The sequence below is a fragment of the Arvicola amphibius genome, chromosome 2 (genome assembly GCF_903992535.2).
Source record: "Arvicola amphibius chromosome 2, mArvAmp1.2, whole genome shotgun sequence".
In the NCBI taxonomy this organism is placed as follows: Eukaryota; Metazoa; Chordata; class Mammalia; order Rodentia; family Cricetidae; genus Arvicola; species Arvicola amphibius.
The window spans coordinates 151,069,885-151,096,177 of NC_052048.2; the positions used below are offsets into that span (position 1 = coordinate 151,069,885).

At 37.0% G+C, this 26,293-nt stretch overlaps 1 protein-coding gene across 1 annotated transcript in view; it reads left to right on the plus strand.

Annotated features, from left to right (window-relative positions):
* Ankib1 (ankyrin repeat and IBR domain containing 1) overlaps positions 1 to 26,293 on the plus strand; it is a 143,350-nt gene that overhangs the window by 76,364 nt on the left and 40,693 nt on the right. Inside the window, 7 exon segments of the mRNA XM_038318432.1 lie at positions 7,564 to 7,681; positions 17,561 to 17,769; positions 19,395 to 19,483; positions 22,990 to 23,035; positions 23,037 to 23,064; positions 23,067 to 23,134; positions 24,031 to 24,197. Of these exon segments, the coding sequence (XP_038174360.1) occupies positions 7,564 to 7,681; positions 17,561 to 17,769; positions 19,395 to 19,483; positions 22,990 to 23,035; positions 23,037 to 23,064; positions 23,067 to 23,134; positions 24,031 to 24,197 (725 nt within the window).

Here is a 26,293-nt window from a genome sequence, read left to right on the forward strand (position 1 = left end):
ATACATATGTTTACTTTGCTCATAGTATCAGAGGTTGGAAATCCAAGCAAGTTCTGGCAAGGGCCCCATGATAAATAGTGAAGAACGCACAAAAGCTAGGATCACATAATTAAACAGAAAACAGGAAATCAGCGGGAGACTTGAATTCTCATCCCTTCCCTTAAGGACCTACTACATGGCCCTAACAGTTAATGTTCCAAACCATAACTGTATACATTGATGGCATACAATATAATGTTTTGATATATACACATTGTGGAATGATTCAATCAAAGCAGTTAACATGGTTACAGTCAAAGTTTTTGTGGTTGAGTTGGTGTTCTAGTCCCACTATTGGAAATCTTACCTGGTTACAGATGGCCAGATCCGGCTCCATATCCTCCCTTACTAGGAATCCTTGCAATGGTTACCCTTATGTATTCTGTAGTGATACCTTGTTTGTACTCTTAACAAAGTTTGCCTGAAGATCAAAGGGTGGAGCTAACCACTAGCTAACCATAGTCAGGAGGTCTGTATGGACAGACGGGAAGTGATATGGCTGAGGCAGGAGGAGACAGGAGGTTGGCCCCTTTTTGTCTAAGAAGTTAACAAAGTAAGAGTTGGCTGTGGCTTGCTCCTTTCTCTCAGATCTTTCAGCATTTGCCCCAGATCTTTCAGCATTTGCCCTGATACTTACCTCCAGGTTTGTATTATTAAGACCAATTAGAACTCATGCAACAGATTCAAAGTAGTTTCCACTACTCTGGGTTTCCACATCATTCCCCAAATACCTCCCAATTCCAGTTATCTCCCTGTACTCTTCCTCTGCTCCTCCCTCTCCCACCTCCTCCCATGCTATTCCCATCCCTACCTGCCCCCAGTCCAACAGCAAAATCTGTTCAACTTTCCCTTCCCAGAGAGATCCATGCAACCCTTCTAGAGTCCTCCTTGTAACAGCCTCTCTAGGTGTGTGGATTGGAGCATGATTATCCTTTACTTTACAACTAATAGCAATTTATAATTGAGTACATACCATGTTGGTCTTTCTCAGTATGGCTTACCTCAGGATTTTTATTTTTTACGAGTTCCATCTATTTGCCTGTGCATTTCATGATATCATTATTTAACAGCTAAATTATACTCCATTGTGTAAATGTACTACATTTTCTTTATCTATTCTTTGGATGAGGAACATCTAGCTTGTTTCCAGTTTCTGGCTATTATGAATAAAGTTGTCATTGTGATAGGATGGAGTATCCTCTGGGTATATACCCAAGAGTGATATAGCTGGGTTTTGAGGTCGATCGATTCCCAATTTTTCTGAGGAACTACCATATTAAGTTCCAAAGTGACTGTACAAGTTTGCATTTCCACCAACAATGGAAGAATGTTCCCCTTGCTTCACATCCTCTTCAACATGAGGTATCATTCGTGGTTTTGATTTTAGCCCTTTCTGACAGGTGTAAGGTGGAATCTCAGGGTCGTTGTGAGTTGCATTTCCCTGATGGCTAAGAATGTTGTGCATTTCTTTAAGTGTTTCTTGGCAATGTGTGATTCCTTTATTGAGACTTCTCTATTTAGATATGTACCCCATTTTTTAATTAGGTTATATGGTACCTACCATAAAAAAACTGAAAACCATGATTTTTTTTAATTCTAAAACACTGATGATGGTTAGACCTCTGTAAAATACGCATTTTAAAATGTAGTTTATATGCCCACCTTTGAGTTAGTGAAGAAAAATGGCAGTACACAGAGAAAGGCTACATATCCTTCTCCTGACAGATTCCCACATACTGGACTTTATCTTAGCTAGATAATCTGGCTAGCAGAACCAAAATCTAATTGCTTTGTAGGGGCAAAGCTTCCTATCAGGTAAAAGTATAGGCTACCCCAGGTATGGGCATTTAAGCAAGAACTACCACTTGAAAGAAGTTGGATGAAGGACTTTCTGTGTAACTTTATTCTCCTTTCTTTTCCAGGCTACCATCAGGGATCAGCTATAAAAACATTGATATGAGAGGAAATAGAAGCCATCTCTTTTTCTCCTCTAAGTGTCTTCTATGGCTAGAATTTGCATGTGTATGTGTGTGTGTGCAGGTTCTCTTCTGCTGCTGTTTTGGAGTGGGAGATCACTCGGGGCATCAGACCTATATGCACAAGTGCCTCAGTGGACTGAGCGTCTTTTCTTTTTTTCAAATTTCAAATGACATCTATTTATACATTAAGCTCTCATAATTTTTACACACATCATTGTGTTATAACTGGCATGCCATAAAGTTTACATGTGGTACATTTGTAGGACAAGGATCTATTTTTCCCTTTTTTATTTTTCCATTCAAAAATTTACACCTCCTCCCATTCCCCTCCTGCTCTCCATTCATCCTCCTCCCTCCCCCTCCCTGCTCAAGAAAGGGCAGGGAACCCTGCCCTGTGGGAAGTCCAAGGCCCTCCCCTCTATCCAGGACTAGGAAGGTGTGCATCCAAATAGACTAAGGTCTCAGAAAGACAGTACATGCAGTAGTAACAGGTCCCAGTGCCCTTTATTGGTGGATTCTCAGTCCGCCCCATTGGCAGGCACATTCAGAGGGTCCAGTTTGATCGCATGCTCGTTCAGGTCCAGCTGTATTTGGTGAGCTCCCATTAGATCAGGCACACTGTCTCAGTGGGTGGACCAAGCCCTTGAGGTCCTGACTTCCTTGCTCGTCTTCGCCCTCCTTCTGCTCTTCAACTGGACCTTGGGAGCTCAGGCCTTTGCTCTGATGAGGGTCTCTGTCTCTATTTCCATCCGTCACCGGATGAAGATTCTATGGTGATATTCGAGATAATCATCAGTGTGACAGTGGGGCAAGGCCAGTTCAGGCACCTTCTCCTCTGCTGCCCAAGGACCTAGCTGGGGACATCCCCGTGGACACCTCGGATCCCCTCTATAGCCAAGTCTCTTGCCAACCCTAAAATGGCTCCCTTAATGTAGATATCTTCTTCCTTGCTCCTATATCTGCCCTTCCTCCATTTCCACCCTCCCACTCTCCCAAGCTCTCCCCAGTCTTTCCCTTCTCCCTTCTCTCTCTCCTCCTCTCCTTCCCCCAACTCCACTCCCACCCCTACCACTACCCCGATGCTCCCAACTTTTGCCCGGCGATCTTGTTTGCTTCCAATTTCCAGGAGCATCTATATATGTTTTTCTTTGGGTTCACCTTGTTATTTGGCTTCTCTAGGCTTATGAACTATAGGTTTAATGCCCTTTGTTTATGGCTAGAGTCCACTAATGAGTAAGTACATACCGTATTCATCTTTTTGGGTCTGGTTATCTCACTCAGGATAGTGTTTCTATTTCTATCCATTTGCATGAAAAATTCAAAATGTCATTTTTTTTACCACTGAGTAGTACTCTCATGTGTATATATTCCACACTTTCTTTATCCATTCTTCCATTGAGGGGCACATAGGTTGTTTCCAGGTTCTGGCTATTACAAATAATGCTGCGATGAACATAGATGAACAAATGCTTTTGTAGTATGATTGGACATCCCTTGGGTATATTCACAAGAGTGGTATTGCTGGATCATGAGGTAGATTGATTCCCAATTTCCTGAGTAACCACCACACAGATCTCTAAAGTGGTTGCACAAGTTTGCATTCCCACCAACAATGGATGAGTGTTTTTCTTACTCCATATCCTCTCCAGCATAGACTATCATTGGTGTTTTTGATTTTAGCCATTCTGACAGGTATAAGATGGTATCTCAAAGTTGTTATGATTTGCATTTCCCTGATGGCTAAGGAGGTTGAGCATGACCTTAAGTGTCTTTTGGCCATTTGAACTACTTCTGTTGGAAATTCTCTGTACAGTTCAGTACCCCATTTTTTAATTGGGTTAATTAGAATTTTAATGTCTAATTTTTTGAGTTCTTTATATATTTTGGAGATCAGACCTTTGTCTGATGCGGGGTAGGTGAAGATCTTCTCCCCTTCAGTAGGATGCCTTTTTGTCTTAATGACAGTGTCTTTTGCTTTACAGAAGCTTCTCAGTTTCAGGAGGTCCCATTTATTCATTGTTGCTCTTATTGTCTGTGCTACTGGGGTGTTATACGTAGGAAGTGGTCTCCTGTGCCCATGTGTTGCAGTCAACTTCCCACTTTTTTTTCTATCAGGTTCATTGTGGTCAGATTTATATTGAAGTCTTTAATCCATTTAGACTTGAGTTTTGTGCATGATGATAGATACGGATCTATTTTTATTCTTCTACAGGTTGACATCCAGTTATGTCATCACCATTTGTTGAAGATGCTTTCTTCCTTCCATTGTATACTTTTAGCTCCTATTTTGAAAATCAGGTGTTCATAGGTTTATAGGTTAATATCCAGCTCTTCGATTAGATTCCATTGGTCAACGTCTCTGTTTTTATGCCAATACCAAACTGTTTTCATTACTGTAGCTCTGTAATAGAGTTTGAAGTCAGGGATGGTAATGCCTCTGGAAGTACTTTTATTGTATAGGATTGTTTTGGCTATCCTAGGTTTTTGTTGTTGTTTTTGTTTGTTTGTTTGTTTTTGTTTTTTCCATATAAAGTTGATTGTTGTTCTCCCAAGGTCTGTGAAGAATTTTGTTGGGATTTTTGTGGTGATTGTGTTGAATTTATAGATTGCCTTTGGTAGAATTGCCATTTTTACTATGTTGATCCTACCCATACAAGAGCATGGGAGATTTTTTTCATTTTCTGATGTCTCTTCAATTTCTTTCTTCAAAGCCTTAAAGTTCTTGTCAAATAGATCTTTCATTTCCTTGGTTAGTGTTACCCCAAGATACTTCATGCTATTTGTGGCTATCGTGAAAGGTGAAGTTTTTCTGATTTCCCTCTCTGCTTCTCTATCCTTTGTGTATAGGAGGGCTACTGATTTTTTTTTTTTTGAGTTGATCTTGTATCCTGCCACATTACTAAAGGTCTTTATCAGCTGTAGGACTTCTTTGGTAGAATTTTTGGGGTTGCTTCTGTACATTATCATATCATCTGCAAATAACGAAAGTTTGATTTCTTTCTTTCTGATTCGAATCCCCTTGATCTCTTACGTTGTCTTATTGCTATTGCTAGAACTTTAAGCACTATGTTGAAGAGATACGGTGAGAGTGGACAGCCTTGTCTTGTTCCTGATTTTAGTGGAATGGCTTTGAGTTTCCATTTAATTTGATATTAGCTGTTGGCTTGTTGTATATTGCTTTTATTATATTTAGATATGAACCTTGTATCCCTAACCTCTCCAAGACCAAGATCATAAAGGGGTGTTGAATTTTGTCAAATGCTTTTTCAGCATCTAATGAAATGATCATATGGTTTTTTTCTTTCAATTTATTTATATGATTGATTATATTGATAGATTTTTGTATGTTGAACCAGTTCTGCATTTCTGGGATGAAGCCTACTTGATCATAATTGATAATTTTTTGGATGTGTTCTTGGATTCGGTTTGCCAGTATTTTATTGAGAATTTTTGCGTCGATGTTCATGAGCGAGATTGGTCTGTAATTCTCTTTTTTGGTTGAGTCTTTGTGTGGTTTTTGGTATCAGGGTAACTTTAGCTTCATAAAAGGAGTTTGGCAATGACTCTTCTGTTTCTATTATGTGAAACACCTTAAGGAGTATAGGTATCAGCTCTTCTTGGAAGTTCTGGTAAAATTCTGCATTAAAACCATCTGGTCCTGGGATTTTTGGTTGGGAGGTTTTTTATGACAGCTTCTATTTCCTCACGACTTATAGGTCTATTTAATAATTAGCTTAACAAAAAACTTTGGACACTTTTCTCATGATACTTAGGATTAAGTTGCAGTTTTCATTTAATGATATCATAGATTAATCATAGAACCATGAGTTAAATTTCCATTTCTTTGTAGTTAATTTCATGTGATCATATGATCACAGCTATGGCAGGAATATACACAAATGAAGTAGGGTGTTTATGCTGTGTGGTAGAAGATATGTTTAACCTAAGTTTGTTTCTCAGCATTTAATTGGAAGAGCTCTAAAGACTGTGCGCACTGCCACTGTTAGTAGTTCCTTAACATCCTAGTGATTTTTATTTTTAAAGTTTATCATTCTGTTGTTTTCAATAATCCTCAGCATTTTGCCTCTTACTTAATTTTATGTTGTTGTAATGATATTCCATATTTTCTTTCCCCTTTTTTTGGTTGTTTTGTTTGTTTGTTCATTTTTTTTTTCGAGAAAGGGTTTCTTTGTATAGCCCTGACTGTCCCTGAACTCGCTCTGTAGAACAGGCTGGCCTAGAACTCTGTGAGTTCTGACTGCCTCTGATGGAATTAAAAGCATGCACCACCACTGCCCGACTCACATATTTTATTTTTAACAGTTTTTATTCTTAACTCTTTGAATTTTTGGAAATTCAGGGAAATCATTTTAAATGAATGATGTAACATGAAGGTGTTGCATAACTCTGTTAATATGTATTTGAGCTACTGGCATTCTCTTTTTCAAGTAACACTACAGATGGTTTTTTTTTATTTGCATTGGAATAGAATTCTACCATGAGTTAAAACATGAATATTCCAAAGGAAAGCTCATGACACCAGATTGTTAAGTTATATGTAGTTTTATATGTAAAAGAAAGATATTCTTTTCAACCTAGTGAATCTGAAGACCAGCTTTCTAAACCTTATCAACATTAAGTGTTATCTTGTTTTTCTAACCTTGGATAAATTTAGAGATAAAAGTTTGCACCTTTTTGCATGTTTGTGTTTTACAATTCTTTATGGATTTTCAATTTTTCTGTATTTTTAAAATAGTACGCTTTTTGTAAAAAAGTAGACTTTTATAGTTTTACTGGTCTTTACAAAACTAACATATTTGTTACCTTTTATGTGACTGCTAGAAGACATATAGAGATCATGAAGTGAATTGTTTTACCTCAGAAATTACCTTTATGAACAGCCCGACTCACATGCGCTATAAGAACTGATGAAATGGTTGTCGTGATATTTTTTTAAAAAAAATCAAGGGATTAGAAACCGTATCAAATTGTAAATACTTGTAAATCAACTACAGTATGTGAGATACACCATATTCCCGAGCTCTCTAACAACTTGTAGGTGCTGCCAGACCATATTCTCAGTTGGTTTGGGGGTTTTGTGGATTTTTTTTCTCCTTCCTAAACATTTGGGAAATTCTGCATCTTTTTAAATGTGATCTTTAGTTCTCTATTTACTACTAGAAGAGGTTACTGTCTAGTTGTTTAGTTCCGGAAACTGTGCCTCATGAGCATTCGTATATTCGCACATGACGGACTCTCATCAGTAGTAAACTAGATAAAATTACATGAGAACTATAAGAATGGTTATTACTTAATGGTTCTGTTTTTATTTCTGTAGCTTTTTATATAGTATCCAGAATTGTTGTACTGTGGTGTACAGTTTTGTTCTCTCATTGTAATCCCTTCTGGTTTAAAGTGAACCCGTGCAAGGATATACTGAAAATCAAAGTAGTGGAGTCAAAAGGTCCTTCCACATCTGAACTGAAACTGAAATATTAAATAGAATATAATAGCCAATTTAACGTTGTTTCTCTTCTTTCCAAAGCCATATGAAGGATTAAGGCCTCAGGATCTTCGTAGATTAAAGGATATGCTTATTGTGGAGACTGCAGATATGCTCCAGGCCCCTCTGTTTACTGCTGAAGCGCTACTTCGAGCTCATGGTAATGAGAAATGTCTTTTACTTGTGATAACTCAGTGCCTTTTGAAACTTCAGAGTTAAACGCGGTATTTCTGAGTTGTAATGTGAAGTTTTAATGAATGCACATGGTTTTGTGCACGTGTTGCTCTAGTGGTCGTCACCCTGTAACACTTCACATTTGATGCATGGAGTGGCTATAAATCAAAGAGAAAATTAGAACTTCTTTTTGGACTTAGCTGCTGAGTAATTTTTGTTGAAGTCATTGAAGTATCAAATTGTATCGCTCAATTAAATTGTGTTATCAATTATGTTTATTCAGAAGCTGTTTCTCACATGAAATGTACAAATTGAAATTAATATTTGAGAACTTACTATCTCTTATAAGATATTTTTGTTTTTTCATTTTTTTAACTTATTGCTTTGGGTTATTTTTTTTCTTAAAGATATAACCAACTAAAAAAATTTACTCCGATTGCACTTTGACCTCTGTGGTTCTTAGCACAGTCACTTTGGAAGTTTTTGCATGCTGGATTATACTCTCTTTTCAAACTTATATTTGCTATTTTATCTGGCTTAAAAGAACAGCATTTTCTGACTTCAAAATAATTTTAAAAAAGAATGGTGTAAGGAGTCTTTCTCTATCCTGCCAGCCAGCTCCCAAATAATGACACGGAGACTTCTTACTAATTATGAAAGTTTGAGCTTAGCTTAGGCTTTTTTCTAACTAACTCTTTTTTTTTTTCAACTTAAAGAAGTGTTTATTTTGAGGCTTCCAGTTTAGAGATTAAGTCTATGATTGACTACCATGGTGAGGAACATAACATTAAACAGGCAGACATGGTATTGGAGAGGTAGCTGAGAACTTATATTTTATCATCAAGCAGCAGGCAGAGCAGAGAGTTAACTGGAAATAATTTGGGCTTTTGAAACCTTTTATACCACTTATAGTGACACATTTTTAACAGAGACATACGTCCTAATCTTTTCTAGAAGTTTCACCAATATATGCTCCTACAGAGGCCCTCCTCATTTAAACCACCACAAACACCTAAAGGTTTAATTAAAAGACTGTGTTTAATATATCATAAAATTGGGAAAGACAAGAACTGGTAATATACAAACTAGTTTACCTCTCCCCAAATAGATGAGTTTCAATTAATTAATGGAGGAAGGAGAAAAGGAGAAAGGGAATGAGGGAGGGGATAAGAAAGAAAGAGGAGAGAGAGAGAGAGAGAGAGAGAGAGAGAGAGAGAGAGAGAGAGAGAGAGAGAGAGAGAGAAGATGGGAAATATGCCAATAAAGAAGTTCCATCTTCCTTCACAGGTTCACAGGTTGGCTACTGGGGATAGCGTAGGATGTGAATACAGCATGATGCTTGAGTAAGTAAATAGTCAGAGCATATGAATGTGATGGAACCCCCTCTTAGCTCTATTTACATTACTATGAAGCTTACTCAACATCTATGCCTCTAGTTAAGTATTGAGAGGAAGGCCAAATTGTTAGGGAAACTATCCTTAGAAAAGAGATAGAACAGGAAAGTTATGCTTTATGAGTAATTCAGAAAACAGAATGACTTATGATGCAGCTTGATAAGCCACTGCTTGGGTTTATAATATTTCTATAAATTGTTGAGTCAGAGACACTAAGTTAGATAGTTCTGTTCAGGTAGTATCTGATAATTTTCTTCACAGTATTTATTTATTAAACTTTTTGCCCTTAGTAACTATTCTGTGTACTATTTATATAGTTTACTGTTATGCAAATATACTCATTTTGCACATTTTTTTCCAAAAGTGTTAGTTTCCTCCTTTAGCTCTTTTCAGAAACAATTAGTTGATTCTAAGTGGTGATATTTTACTATTTATTGCATCTAAGTTCATTAATAACATTTGTAGCAAATAAGAAGCAATCTTTTAAAGTATGATATTCTTTCTTTTTTTCTCATTTTTTTATTAAAGATTTCCATCTCCTCCCCTCCTCCTCCCCCTTCCCTCCCCTCCCTTCCACCCATACCCCCATTCCACCCCTCTCCAAAGACAAAGAGCCATCAGGGTTCCCTTCACTATGTTAAATCCAAGGTCCTCCCAGCTCCCCCTAAGTCCAGGAAGGTGAGCAACCAAACTGACAAGGCTCACAGTGAGCCCGTCCATGCTGTAGAGTTCATGTTCATTGCCATTGTCCTTGGTTTCTCAGTCCTCCTCCACTGTCAGCCACATTCAGAGAGTCCGGTTTGGTCCCCTGTTCCATCAGTCCCATTCCGACTGGACTTGGTGGTCTCCCGACTAACTCTTATAACTTAAAATAACCCATTTCTATTCATCTATGTGCTGCCATGTGACTTGTGGATTTTACCTCTCCTCCTGCATGTCCTTCTTCCTCTAGTCTGGCTGGCGACTCCACCTTTCTTCATCCCAGAGTTCTCTCTCTGCTGCCTAGCTGTTGGCTGTTAAGCTTTTTGTTACATAAATCACAGCAATACATCTCCACACAGTGTACAAATATCCCACATTTCCCCCTTTTTGTCTAAATAAAAAGGAATGTAATGAGTCTTTCTCAGTCCCACCAGCCGGCTCCCAAATGACACAGAGACTTTTTATTAATTATGAAAGCTTGACATTTATCTTAGACTTGTCTCAGCTAGCTCTCAACTTAAATTGATCCATTTATATTAATCTATGTTCTGCTACATTGTGTTATCTCTCTTCCATCTTGCACCTCCTGTTTCCTCTCTGCTTCTGGCTGGAGACTCTAACTTTCTTCTTCTCAGAATTCTATCTCTGCCTAGATGTCTGGCCTATACCTCCTGCCTAGTTATTGGCCATTAAGATTGTTGTTATACAAACCACAGCAATACATCTTGACACAGTGTATAAATATCCCACAACAGAAAGGTAAGTGCTGAATTTTAACAAAATACATTTTAAAACAGAATAGTAAATATTCTCTTCCAGTTATTTGAAGCTCTAGTTTGAAGCATGATTAATAAAAACTCAAGGTCAGAAATTGGGGTTCAACCTGAAGATCCGAAAAACAAAACAGCCAGCCGCTGTCTCTTACCTCTAATTGAAATGGCGATCCTGCCTCTAGGAATCTCACGAGACTGTGTTGAGAGCTGTTTCCTCCCATTTTATAATCCTTTCTAGGGCTGGGATTAAAGGCATACATCACCTAGTTTCTATGGTAACTCCTGTGGCTACTGAGATTAAAGGTGTGGTTATCATAACGTGGTCTTTAAGGCTGACCAGTAGGACTGTTTTACTCTCAGATTTTCAGGCAGTCTTTATTTATTAAAATACATTTGAAATGCTACTACACTAGTTGTCTATTTTTAGCAAGGGGTCTTTATCCTGAACACCAAAATAGAATGTTACTTGGTTACTTCCCAAAATGTTTGTGTCATCTTTGTTCATAATAATTTAAAACTTGGGAAGCAGAGGCAGGTGGATCTGTGAGTTTAAGGCCAGCCTCTTCTACAAAGCTAGGAGTTCCAGGACAGTCAGACCTGTTACACAAAGGAACCCTGTCTCAAAATAACATACATACATACATACATACATACATACATACATACATACATACATGAATAAATAAATAATTATTCAGAACTCGGTGTTTCGTCATGGATTAAGGACCACTGTTGCCAGTTTGTTGGCTAACCCTCCAGAATCACACCATTATCACTAGTGCTCTCATGGGTCTATCATTTTTTCCTTCTGAACCACAGTGATCTAGTTATATACCAATGACTCCTAAATTTACTATAAAAGGAATGGTCTGGGAAATTAAACATAGATTCCAAGGCAAACTTCAGAGAATCAGAATCTTAAGATGTGAGGTCAAGCTCAGAAATAAATACATTTAAACAAGTTTGCTAAGTGAACTACTATGAAACCAATAGTTTTTAAAATGACCTGATAATAGCTGCGAATTTATAGTCTTGACGGTAACCAGGTTTTCTAAACTGTATGTCTAAGTGCTTATCAGTCATTTTCCATACTACCTAACACTATGCTCTGTTAACTACTCACTGATAGGTGGACACCAATCTCACCAATTACCCTGGCAGAAAATTTGAATGTTATCTTTCACTCCTCATCATGTTATTTCTGGCTAGTTCCCATCATTTCTGTTCTTAAGTACCCCAGCCTCAGCTCATATTCTTTGTTCTCCCATTCCCACTGATGCCTGGAATTTAGACTTACCAGTTTTCAGCATTGTATTAACTTGGATTAATCTTTAGTTTTGTTTTCCTTTCATCCAGTACATACTTTGTGTTGTTTTAAAATGCAAATCTGAGCCCATCATTGCACGGATGCACACTCTTCACTGGCTCCCCAGACTTTAAACCCATCCAGTTTTTTAAAGTAGACCTGTGACACCAGTGTCTTCATCTGAGCTGTTAGACTCTCCAGTTCTTTTACCATGTATCCCAATTTGTCCTTAAAAGCCACCCTTCTAGGAATTTCTCTTACCTTGCATCTTTTGGGATTCTTCTTGTTTCCATTATATTCTATACACAGCACACACATACATACATACATACCTATCTTACATGAGTGGTTCTCAACCTTGCTAATGCTGAAAGCCTTTAAAGCATACAGTTCCAGGTACTCATATGTTGGCCCATATGTATATGGGTGGACCTGCCTGGAGATGGATAGGGAAGCAGTGTCTCAGTTCCTAAAAACATCAGAAATAAATGGTTTCCCTAAGAGAGTCACAACCCACAGATTGAAAACCAATGTCTTACACACTCAGACTAAAATAGTAAATGTCCTGCTTCCACAAATGTCCCTGATCTGGATCCACTAGAAATTGGGTTTTTTTATCTTTTTTTAAATTTTTTTTATTAAAAATTTCCATCTCCTCCCGTCCTCCTCCCTCTTCCCTCCCCTCCCTTCCACCCATACCCCCACTCCAAGACAAAGAGCCATCAGGGTTCCCTTCACTATGTTAAGTCCAAGGTCCTCCCAGCTCCCCCTAAGTCCAGGAAGGTGAGCAACCAAACTGACAAGGCTCACAGTGAGCCCGTCCATGCTGTAGAGTTCATGCTCATCGCCGTTGTCCTTGGTTTCTCAGTCCTCCTCCACCGTCAGCCACAGAGAGTCCGGTTTGGTCCCCTGTTCAATCAGTCCCATTCCAACTGGACTTGGTGGTCTCCCATTAGATCTGTCCCACTGTCTCAATGGGTAAACGCACTCCTCACGGTCCTGACTTCCTTGCTCATGATCTCCCTCCTTTTGCTCCTCATCAGGACCTTCGGAGCTTAATCTGGTGCTTCTATGTAGGGCTCTGTCATTTTCTCCATCCAATGCCAGGTGAAGGTTCTATGGTGATATGCAAGATATTCATGAGTATGGTAATAGGATCTGGACATTTCTGGCACCCTCTCTCAGCTGCCCAAGGACCTAGCTGGGGGCGTCTTCCTGGACACCTGGGAACCCATCTAGAGTCAAGTCTCTGCCAACCCTAGAATGGCTCCCTTAATTAAGATATATAATTCCTTGTTCCCATATCCACCCTTCCTATATCCCAATCATCCTATTCCCCCAAGCTCTTCCCATCCTTCACTTCACACTTTTCTCTCCCCATCCCCCCATTCCCCCCATCCCACCCCACCCCCAAGTTCCCGTTTTTTGTCCGGCAATCTTGTCTACTTCCAATATCCAGGAGGATAACTATATGTTTTTCTTTGGATTCACCTTCTTATATAACTTCTCTAGGATTTTTTTTTTTTTTTTACGAATTATAGGCTCGATGTCCTTTATTTATGGCTAGAAACCAATTATAAGTGAGTACATCCCATGTTCATCTTTTTGGGCCTGGGTTACCTCACTCAGGATGGTGTTTTCTATTAGAAATTGGTTTTTTAAGTAGTACTATATTTGGCCTTTTTCATCAGTGGGATCATCAATCAGCTCCCCAATAATGACACAGAGACTTGTTATTAATTATGAAAAGTCGGCTGATAGCTTAGGCTTGTTTCTAACTCGCTCTTATAGCTTAAATTAACACATTTCTATTAACTTTCTTTTTGCCTTATGGCTTTGTTACCTCATCTCTGTAGTGCCCATCCTGCTTGCTCTCCATCTCCTTGGTGTCTGCCCTTCTTCCCAGTGTCCTCTCTGTTCTGTATCAAAATCCTGCATTGCTATTGGCCATTAAGCTTTTTATAAAACCAATAAATGTGGTACATCTTCATACTGCACAGAAAGATTATTCAACAACAGTACATCTGTCAGTAGATTGAAGCTTTAATCCTGGAATTGCCTCTGTTGGAGGATGAGAGCCTGCTTTTCATCCCGTCCGCCCAGCTAGCTTACACCCGAAATAACCACACAGAAATTGTATTAATTAAATCACTGCCTGGCCCATTATCTCTAGCCTCTTATTGAGTAACTCTCACATCTTGATTTAACCCATTTCTATTAATCTGTATATTGCCATGTGACAGTGGCTTACCGGGAAAAGATTCAGCATGTCTGATTCTGGCAGCTCCATGGCGGTTCTCCTCATTCTGCTTTCCTTCTCCCAGAATTCAGTTCTGTCTTCTCCGCCTACTAAGTTCCACCCTATCAACTAAGCCAAGGCAGTTTTCTTTATTCATTATCCTATGAAAGCAACACACAAACAGAAGGAACTCCCACACCAATTTACCATCATTAGGGACTATATAAGATTCATTAATTGAGATGAATTTTAATTGGTTGAAATGTCTGCAACAGGTTCTGAGCTCTCCTCTGGTATTTTAAATTCATTATTTACTTGTTTGAACCAGATTTGCTTTCTAGCTTAAAAGAAGTATCTTTCTCTTGCTACCAAAAACTTTATTTAATAAGTATCATTTTATTTATTTTACGGATCATTGCTGTTGCCAGTTCTGCCTCATAGAGCCTGTGTCTAACCTAAAGCTACGAAGATTTTATCTGGAATTTTGATGAGTTTGGCTGATTGACTGATCTAGTTAGTTGGTTTGTGGTTAAGATTTTGCTCTGTACCCTCGGCTAGTCTCTTTTTTTTTTTTTAAGGTTTATTTATTTATTATGTATATAACATTCTGCCTCTGTGTATGCCCACATACCAGAGGAGGGCGCCAGATCTCATTGCAGATGGTTGTGAGCATGTGGTTGCTGGAAATTGAACTCAGGACCTCTGGAAGAGCAGCCAGTGCTCTTAACCTCTGAGCCATCTCTCCAGCCCCCCTCGGCTAGTCTTAAATGTGTCACAACCTTCCTGTCCAAGCCTCCCCAATATGGGAGTCACAATTGTATGTCACCATGCCTGACTCCCTCTGTGCTTTCTTTGTGCTTCACAGCTTTTTTCTGAAGCTGTAGCTAGTGATCAGTCCTTGGACACCATGTATGCTCAACAAGACCTTTACCACTAAGCTACATTCCCAGGTCCAGTTTTATGATAAAATTTTAGTTTGTTTTTATAGGATATAGATTAAAATTATAAGTTTTGCATGGAAATTTGTCCTTTACTAAAAAACCCCACCTTCTCTGCCTCATTGCCTTTTCACCTAAAACCTCATTTGACCATGTGTATGTAGATTCTTTATTTTGTTTTTTTAGTTAGCATACAAAGTAAGAAGTTTTGACATTTTCATTCCCAATTCGTTTTGTCGATCCTACTCCCTTGCCCTCCTTTTCCATTCTCTTGCCGCCTATCACTCTTGCAGCCTCAGCAGTCCCTTTCCATCTTCATGTCACTGTATTCTAATAACCTCTCTGCTACCTTAAAGTCTTTTTCCATCTTGTCCCCTTTCTATTTCATGATGTACCCATATTTATACCCACATAAGCGAAAGCATGCAGTATTTCTCTAAGTTTGAGTTGCCTCGATATAGCAATTCCTAGACTTACTCATTTTCCTGAAATTTTTGTCATTTCATTTTCTTTACAGATGAATTAAATCTCAGTGCATGTGCTACCTTTTCGTTGTCTCTTCATGTTCATGATCATGTAGGCTGATTCCACTTCCTTGCTTTTATGACTAGCAACAAACATAGATATGCAAGTATCTCTGTGATAAGGTATAAAATCTTTTGACTCTGTGCCTAGAAGTGTTGGTATAGTGTGTCGTATGTAGCAGGTTTTTTTTTCCAGTTTTGAGATACCTATATGCTGATTTGCATATTGGCTGTACCAGTTAAGACCCAGCCAGCAGTGACGAAGGGTCCCTAGCCTTCCACGTCTTTAGTCATTCTGAAGAGAGATGGACTCCCAGTGGCCAAATGCGATCATTTAAAAAGTGTGTATTGACGTTTGTGTTTGTTTTGAGAACTGTGTATTCGTCCAAGTACTGACTGGGCCGTTGGGGGATAGAGTATGATTAATTTTAGCAATATATATCTACTAAAGATTTCCTCCTGTTTGCAAGTGTCTTTTTACTCTGCTAATAATCTCCTTTTAAGCTTTCTATATAAAGTCAAGAATTATTTTTCAATGTGTTGCACTTTTTTCAATCTTAAGAAGAAATACCAATACTGTTTTTCTCTTTGAACATACTGGGTTATGAGTTACCTTTTCTAACACTCAACCACTTTCCTATTCCAAGAGTAAGATAGAGTTGGTCTTGGGGCATCTCTCCCCCTATGCTTGTTTTCCTAATGCGTCATTGAGAGTTTGGCATTATAATACAATGAATAGTTTTACCGATATCAGTTTAGCTTGACTTGCAGTGCTCGTTTTGTCGGCTAGACTGAATGTTCCTGTTCAGAATATTCGTGCATTTAACTTGAATGTGTGCCAAACTTTGTCTGTGATTATATAATATAATGAATCACTACTGATAAAACACGTTTGTTCATCTGTTATTAGTACCTGGGTTGATGTGGGGGCAGGGACTCTTTGTTCATCTGTTATTAATACCTAGGTTGATGTGGGGGGCAGGGGCTCTTTGTTCATCTGTTGGTTAGAACCTAGGTTGAGTTCATTATTTGTTGCAGTTAGTGTTAAGATAAACATAACCATCCATGTATCAAATTTGTAGGCTAACTTTGGCTCTTATGAATAAGTGCTATGACTAGATTATATTGTTCTGTTTTACATTTGAGGGGGGCACTTTTAATACACTTGACAGTGTGTGTTAGTGGAAAGAACACACTCTTGGAATCTCAGAGAGGTTTCAAGTCTCTTTCTGAGCTTAGGTAAGTTAAGTAACGTCCCTGCATCCTGGTTTCTTCTCCTAAATAATAACTGAAAACTTTGTTGAGAGAAATAAATTAGGATATGTGTGTGTGTGTGTGTGTGTGTGTGTGTGTGTGTGTGTGTATCCCCAAGCAAAATAGTTGAATATTCTAGTTTGTTGTTTTTAAAAAACTGGATTTTATAGTAACATGTTTCACTTAACCATTTTATAATTGTTTACAGAAGCAAGATTATCTGCCTTAAATTAAGCCAGAGTTAAATTCCCCTAACACATATTTATACTTAGTTCACTAAAACCTTGCTTACAACTCAATCTCCTTTGGAATTTTCTTCTATTTCTAGTTTTTTTCCCAAATGATCTTTAGCACTATATAATCATTTTACAGCTAGAGACCATTGTGAAGACAGTTGCAAAATTATGAATTAGAAGAGGAAAGTGGCTAAATTAAATTTCTACTAAAGAAAATAGTAAATTCTAAATGATATGAGCCATTAAAATATCAATAAAAATGGAATTTCTGAGCACATGTTTAGATATTGATATTTGTAATAGAGTTTAAATTATATTTTAAAACATTACTAACTTCAGTCTACCTAGACATGCCTTTGTAGTTACTATTGTATATAAATTCTGTGATTTTGTTAACTTGGGTGACATATATCATCCTCATTTATCCTGTTTCTGTGATTAGTAGGTTTCAAAACATTATAGTTTCTGTATTTTGATAGACATCTGTTCTATTTTTTAGATTGGGACAGGGAGAAATTACTTGAAGCTTGGATGTCCAACCCAGAGAACTGCTGCCAACGGTCAGGTGTGCAGATGCCAACTCCACCACCAAGTGGGTACAATGCCTGGGACACTCTTCCTTCCCCAAGAACTCCAAGGACAACACGCTCTTCTGTCACCTCTCCAGATGAAATCAGTCTGTCTCCTGGGGATTTAGATACCAGTTTGGTATGGCTTAGTGTATTTCCCATAGCTTTGCTTTTAGTCTTTCAACTTTGAAACTATGTGATACTGTTCCATGGGGTGGTTGTTTATGTTATATTGTACCTTGCTTTGAAAGCTCAGTAATTTTCATGCTTTGGTAAATTCTTCCTACCACAGAATGTTTTTGTGATCTCTGAATTATAGGTTGAAAAAGCAAAATATTTCTCACTTCAAAACAGTTTAGAAAAGGCATGAACTCGGCAGAAAAAAAAATAGCGACATCTTGAATTTTGCAGGAAAATGGATGGAACTAGAAAACATCATTTTGAGTGAGGTAACACAGACCCAGAAAGACAATTATCACATGTACTCACTCATAAGTGGTTTTTAAACATAAAGCAAAGAAAACCAGCCCACAAATCACAATCCCAGAGAACCTAGACAACAATGAGGACACTAAGAGACTTACATAGATCTAATCTACATGGGAAGTAGAAAGTAGAAAAAGACAAGAACTCCTGAGTAAATTGGGAGCATAGGGACCATGGGAGAGTGTTGAAGTGGGGAGGGGAGAGGCAGGGAAGGGAGCAGAGAAAAATGTAGATTTCAATAAAAATCAGTTTAAAAAAAATGAAAAGGCATGCCCTATATTTTCACCTAAAAGTATTCAATGTATTTTAAACACAACATATTTGAAATACTAAAACTTAGTTTGTAGTATGCGTGTTTAACCTAAAACATAATTTTTAAAATAATTTGCTGAACGCTGGTTTTTTAAAAAGCATTTACAGAATATTTGTATAATCATGTGCTCAGTGTAGCAGAGCTTCTGAGTTGGTCCTTAGTACATGCCCGTGTGTGAGATAAGCAGCATGTGACTGGTGTGCTGTGGAGGAGATATGCTTCTTGAATGGTTTAGCCATGCAGAATTTGTAATAAATATGAAAGCACCCCTTTCTCTTAGTAGGAACCATTTAGGAAAGTAAAATCCTATTCTATAATTCACATTTTAACATAATCTTTGTTTCTCATAAGTCATGTTAAAAGGTAACATAGTTGTGTTAGACTTCCTTACATGAAAACTTTACTTTGCTATTTATTTGAGGGGGGGAAGGGAAGGTAGGAGGTGCTAACTCTTGATCCCAGCTGCTCAACCCTGTTGGGCAGATACTCTATCACTGAGCCACATTCCCCAACCCATTTGCCACTCTTAAAATCCTGAATTTCTGTGTTCAAAGTGCAAAGTTGCTGTTTCTGTGCATTTTCCAGTAAGCATAGAGTGAAAGCCACACACTGAAGTGGTTGTTGTGTGGTACACCTGTGTGATTTTAACCTGAGTGGATGCTAACAATTTGTTTCTTATGTTTCCATTTCCTAATGCACAGTGCTGATTAATAGGTAAACTAAGTTAGGTCTTTGTATTAAGACATTAAATTTTATAGCAAATATTTTTTAAAAGAAAGGAAGTCTTGATATTTATTCTTCAGTCCATGCTAGGTACTCTTAACAGACTTTGTAGCTTGAAACATTTAGTTTTTAAGATTTATAATTACTGCAATAATTTTTGTCATTAAACTATTGAACAAAATGAATGTATTGCTTCTCTCCAGAGTATGACCTGCTAAGTCACTTTTCTTGTGCATCTCCAGTGTGACATCTGTATGTGCAGTATTTCTGTATTTGAAGATCCAGTGGACATGCCTTGTGGACATGATTTTTGTAGAGGATGTTGGGAGTCGTGAGTATATGAACAGCTTATTCATCTCTTACTACATGCTGACACCTTTGGTTTGGTAGTGAAATTATTTGCTTTCATTGTTTCATTTATATTGGTTTCTGAGTTACACTGAAATGTACTATGCCTTATTACAAAGAATATTTTTGTTTTTCCTCTTTGACATCAAAGAAAGTATATCTAAACAATTGTATTAGTATTTTTATTTATATTACACATAATATGAATTTCAGATCTAATGTAAATATCAAGAATCAGTTTCCATCTTCTATCCCAAGAATTTTAAGCAGTGTGGTCTCTGAATTTTTTAAAGCAAGTAGATAGCCTTGAAAATCTGTAAGAATGCAGATATTTTAAATTCTTTTTTTATTATTCTGAACTCAAATGCCTATGCTAGAGATTGGGTGTGTATTATACTGGAAATTTTAGTTTGCTTCTCATGCTTTTCTCTCATTTCCTCTTTATTACCTTCCTTAGATTTATACATTCTCATTATGTGTTAACTTTATAGTTGCACTTTTTGAAAGTGCTTCTAAAACAAACGCAGTACATTATCTTACTGTCTCTGGAGACTCATAAAACTTTAGTTGATGATTGAAGCAAAATATGTCATAAGTATTTAAGAAAATCTTTCATACTTTTTCATGGAATATTGGGTGCCAGTATAGGCCTCTGGGGAGCATTACATGAGTGAGAAAGCAAAGGCCTGGCTTTTTTGTTTTTTGTTTTTTGTTTTGTTTTGTTTTGTTTTTTTGTTTTTGTATTGCTTTGTTTTACAATTTTGCTGTGGTGCAGTTGACATATGTCAATCTGTACATTTGAACATAATGTACATAATGTTCATAAACCAAGACATACGTGTATACTATTAAACAATCATCATAATCACGATAATTAATATCTCTGTTAGCTTCTCAAATTTACTCATTGGATTAGAGAGAGAGAGCTTAGTGAGTGAAGTGGTTGCCCAGGCATGGGAAACCAAGCTCAATCCCAAGAACGCACAGGAAGGTCAGGCATCGTAGCATACACTTGCAGTCCCAGTGCTAGGGAAGTAGAGAAGTCCGAACCCGGGGTGGGGCTCCTTGGCCAGCCTGTCTAGCCTCATTTTTAAAAACTAGCACTCTTAATTCCATGACTTTGGGAGTCTATCTCAAAGAAGTTGGATAATAGTGTTTTTAGGATAACAGTGGAGGTCATCTGGCCCACACACATATGTACACACACTGCTACACTTGTATACATGTGTGCAGTAAAACCTCACTGTTGTCCTTGGCTCTCTCTCGTCCACCTCCCTTCTCCCACCCACAAATAGATATAAAGCCTCCTGATCCGTATACTGGTTCATTTGTGGTCCTGTTAGGTGTTCTGCAAGACTTCATTTGGAGGAAACAAACTGCTTTTCAAAGAGTCAAAATAAATAAGTGTACCTGGTTTTGTTTTAGATGTAAACGTAGAGTAGACGTTTTAGTCCAGTAGGATCAAGTCAGTATAGCTGGCACAAATAAGCTAATTTACAGAGTCAAAACTTACAGACTAAATCAATCTTTGAGCCAATTCTAGAAGCAGAAAATCTTTTCTGTGTATGCAGTTTTGAAGTATTAACTATACTGTTTGAGGAAGTGTTACCTGGGTTTTACATCTTGTCATTGTTGAACTTGGTTTTTATGTGAAAATTGACCTTGCCTGGGAATTACTTGAATTTTTTGACCTTTATTGACCTTCCTCACATAACTCGTATCATATTAATTCCCATTCTTATCAAAGACTAGTCAGAAAAAGGTTTTAGTAAGATTTAATTCTTTGTTATCGTTTTCATTGCTGCTGCATGGCTCTCTAGCATTCTCCATCTGACCCAGGACAGCTCTTGTCAAATCAGACACCAGTAAAACAAATTGGGTGGTTGGCATCAAAACTAAAAATCTTTTAGATTTAATAGGAGTCTAGCCCGAGAGACGACAGCTTAGCAAGTGATGACACTGGACTCAAGCCTGATGCCCTGAGTTAATTCCCCACACCCACATTCTGGAAGGAGAGGAGTGACTTCTGCATGTTGTCTTCTGGTCTCCATGTGCACACTGTATGTAGTGTGTGTACCCCACCACCACACACAAATAAATAAATACACAAACAAAACATTCTGTCAGCAACACATAGAAAAATAAACTTGGTTTTAAAGAATAGTGTGAACTTAGAACTTCCCATCTACTTTACTTTCCCCATCTCTTCATTGTCATTACGGCCAGATGCTTTGCAGATTCTGCGCCAAGGACTAAAAGACACCCTCACAGATACGTTCTTACAAATAGTAAGGCTTAAGCCTCATGGATAATGCAGTCTTCTAAGTTTTCCTTGATTGTTTATCTTCCTGAAGTGCAGTGAAGTTAATAGATAGTACTAACGGAAAAGTCATGTTGATCCCAAGAGCCAGACAGTCATTATCTACTTGCCTATTCTCATTTTGTTTTCTCTAGAGTTGTTAAATATAGTATAATCCACAGCTAGGAATGTATCCAAGTTGGTAGAATGCTTCGTTAACATGTGAGTTTTCAACCTTAGTATAAACCTGTCCTGCTGGCATTATGTCTGTAGTCTCAACAGCACATATAAAATAGAGGCAAGAGCACATTCTCAGTTATATCCTAGGGTACGTAAGAGCTTGTCTGAAAAAAAATTTAATTCCATTAAAATCCAGACTTAATAAGTGTGTTTCTTACTTGTATATACATATTAAATAATAGTTATAACACCTTCCAAAACATAGATTCTTTTTGCATATATTTTACTATCTAATCAGTGTTAGCAGTTCTGAGAAGTACATATTAGTATGCTCATTAAAATATGGCAAAAATAAGGCTTTTATCATTAAAATAAATTGCTAAAGACTAAAATTTTTCTAGCTCAAAACTTTCTGAGTTGATTTAACTATTTTGCAATATGAGTTTTTCTTACTACCTCATGAGTGTACATAGAAAATAACACAGAACTCATTTTAATACTCATCTAAAGAAATAAAAAGAAAAAAGTTTTTCTTTTAAAAAGTATGCTGTATACTCTATTGCTCCTACAAAATCCTTGATTTATCTCTTGTTAATTTCCCATTTATTTTAAGGGAAAGCATATTGAGTATTTAATATGACCTTACTAGATCACTCGGGTCTGAGTTTTTTTTGTGAAAAATGTTTCAGATTTTTGAAAGTACAAAATAAAATAAGTACAAGTTATGTACAAAGTTATATATATATATAAAGTTTTATATATAAAGTTTATATATATGTTTTATATATAAAGTTATATATACACATATATGTATATGTGTATATATGTATATATATGTATGTATAAAGAGAATGAGGACTGGAGAAGAAACACAGGTTCTGGTGCATGCTATACACCTCTTGGTGTTATTTTAACAACACTCTCATAGAAAATTCATCAAAAAGAAAGTCTTAGGATATACAAATAACTTACATCCTCTCCCTTTTTTCTGTCAATTGATATTTTAACAGGTTTTTAAATCTGAAAATTCAAGAAGGTGAAGCCCATAACATTTTCTTGCCCTGCATATGAATGCTTTCAACTTGTGCTGTAGATATTATAGAAAGTGTAGTTTCTAAGGAGATGGACAAACGCTACCTACAGTTTGATATTAAGGTATGGTACCAGCTTATTAAAGCCTGTGTTTTATTTTTATAAACAAAATAGTGGCTGTTTTCCAGAAAAAAAATGCATATGTGAATGGTAATATTATTAAAACTTTGAACCAAAGCAGCATTTTATAAGTATAAAAGGAAAAATGAAAGTTAACGCCCCACAAAAAAGCTATTGATATTCTTTACTAATTTTTCTTGTCCCTTTTTTATAAGTAATTGTTGAAAATAGCATTCAAAATACCTAGTAGCTACTCTTCCCAAACAATAGTTTTATACTCCTGAGAGGAATATTTTTTATAATTTTGGGTCTTTTTTTTCTCTTCTTTTATTATTTTATAGTAAATCAGAAAGATGAGAATTATTCTTTTTGTGTATATAACTTAAAACTTTTATTTTAATTTGTATGATTTTTTCTTACTCTAAATACTATTATATAATCTTAAAAACATTAGGCCCTACCTCTTCAATGTAGAAAGTATTATAATACTGATTTTTATGTATTTATCAAAATGACATTTAGAAATTTAGTATTAAATATAACATAATTATACACAAGTTTTTGCTTACATTTAATGAAAAAGTAGCTTAATATGAACCAAATCGTTCTTAGGATAGACACCTTTTTGCAGATAATTGCATTTTTACTTTGTTATCATTTACCTACCTTTTAGAATAAGAAAAACTGTTTTTAAAAACCATTCTATTACTAAGGTAAATGCCATATATTTGCTTTTGAAGTATTTCTAGTTCTGGTTTTAGTATTTTTTAAGCTAAACTCCTGTGTTTGATTTCATTCTTTTGTTTGCTTTTAATCACTGTGGAGATACAATTCTGTTTTAGAATTTGCAGCTGAAATAGTTTCTTTTGTTTTTCTAATTATTATGGTTTTTAAAACAGGCCTTTGTTGAAAATAATCCTGCCATTAAATGGTGTCCAACTGCAGGCTGTGAAAGAGCAGTCAGACTGACAAAACAGGGGTCAAATCCCTCTGGGTCTGACACACTCAGCTTCCCCTTGCTAAGAGCCCCTGCTGTGGACTGCGGGAAAGGACACCTCTTCTGCTGGTTAGTATAAGACAAGCCAGAGCCGCCACACTGCACCCTGTGCTCACAGTTTGTAAAGATTTGGAACTTTGAATCTGGTGTTTAAGTTGCTGTATACTTGATACTATTCTTAGTAATTTAGGAATGTGTAATAAACAGTTCATAGCTATCTTGGCCTTGATGTCTGCATCGTGCCAACTCTTTTAAGTGTGATTATATATTTTAGTTGAATCATTATCCCAGTGCTCTGAATTAAATACTGTTTTATCCACGTAAGGAAGCTCATTCATGGAGACATTTCTTAATGTTGTACAGCTAGGAAATGACAGAAATGAAAGTGGAGACCCCTGTTGATTACAGAGCCCATTTACTTCACCCATAACAACAAAAGTGGTGGTCATAAATTAGGAAATTTTCAGAGCTTCATGTCTTCATAAACTATAAGCCTTTGGCAGCCATTCTAAGCTGGGAGTGTTTAGGGTTTGCAATCTTTTCCAGATTTCCATCCTGGACTTAAAGCATGCATGTTTTTTAAAGAGGCTCTCCCAAAATGAATTCTCAGGTAACTGTAATGTGTGATTCTAGTTAAGAATTTATGACTAGCCGGGCATGGTGGCACATGTTTTAATCCCAGCATCAATCTGCATGAGTTCGAGGCCAGCCTGGTCTGAAAAAGTGACAGCCAAAGATACACAGAGAAACCCTATCTAGAAAAACCAAAACAAACAAAATAAACAAAGAAAAAACTTATGACAACACATAGCTTCTATTTTACTTAGCTTCTAGTGATGTTGGTTGTTTTTACTTTCTACTCTTTTTTGGCTCTTTCGTGGGCCTACCACCCAGTTCCCAAGTAATCACACACGGAGACTCTCTTATGAATGCCTGGCCTTATCTTGGCTTATTTCTAGCCATCTTTTCTTAATTTAAATTATTCCATCTACCTTTTGCCTCTGGGCTTTTACGTTTCTCTATTTATTACTTTCTTTATTTCTTACTCCCTGGCTTGCTATGTAGCTTGGTGCTGGCCCCTGGAGTCCTCCTCCTTTTCCTGCTCCTCATCTTTCTCCCAGATTTCTCCGCCTATATATTTTCTTAGCCTGCCAGCCCCACCTGTCCTTTCTCTTCTTGCCTTGCTATTGGCTATTCAGCTTTTTATTAGACCAATCAGGTGTTTAGACAGGCAAGTAACACAGCTTCACAGAGTTAAACAAATTTACATAAAAGAATGCAAGACATCTTTGCATCATTAAACAAATGTTCCACAGCATAAACAAATGTAACACATCTTAAATAATATTCTACTGCCTCCTAAGTACTGAGTAAGGTTGAACTGATGCTCAGTTAATATTGCAAAGACTATGTAACTCAGCACTCATTCAATTTTGTTAGTAATTAGCATTCTCATTTATTCCAAGTAGATTCAATTAATAGTTTATTTAGTTAAATGATCCAAAAAAGAATTCTGCCTTTTGTCTATTTCCAGAATTAATCACATTTTAAAGTTTATTTACTAGTGAGTATGTATTATGTATGTGTATGGATACATGAGTGTCCTCGTGCACATATGAAGTCAGAGGACAATTCTTTCTTTGCACCATCTGAGGTCCAGGGATCAAATTCAGGTTGTCAGACTTGGTAGCAAGCACCTTCACCTACTGAACTTAAATACCCTTGACATTTTAAGATTAGAACTCCAGTTTTCAAGTCAGAGTCTAGTCATAGCACTGGCAGTCGTAACGCCAGCACAGTAATGGAGCTATCCTGTATCATCTTGTCTGTTTCCTGCCTTTTCTATAAAAATACCATGTTGGAGATCAGAGGCCATCTAATTACTATGTATTCCCTAGTTTTAAAAAATAAAATTGTATTGGAACACAATTCGCCCTTTCGTGCAAGTTCATTTATGTATTGCTGTGTCTGTTTTGCAGTTGTAACAGAAGAAATTGACTTCTTGCCATTGGTATACAGTTACTTAAATGGCTACTGTTACATCTTTTACAGAAATAGTTTGCTTACTAGAGTTTGGGTATAGTAATTAAGAAAACAATACAATATTACTACTTTTCTGGCTAAATCCAGACTGAACAGATTAACATACCAATAAATTCTAGCAA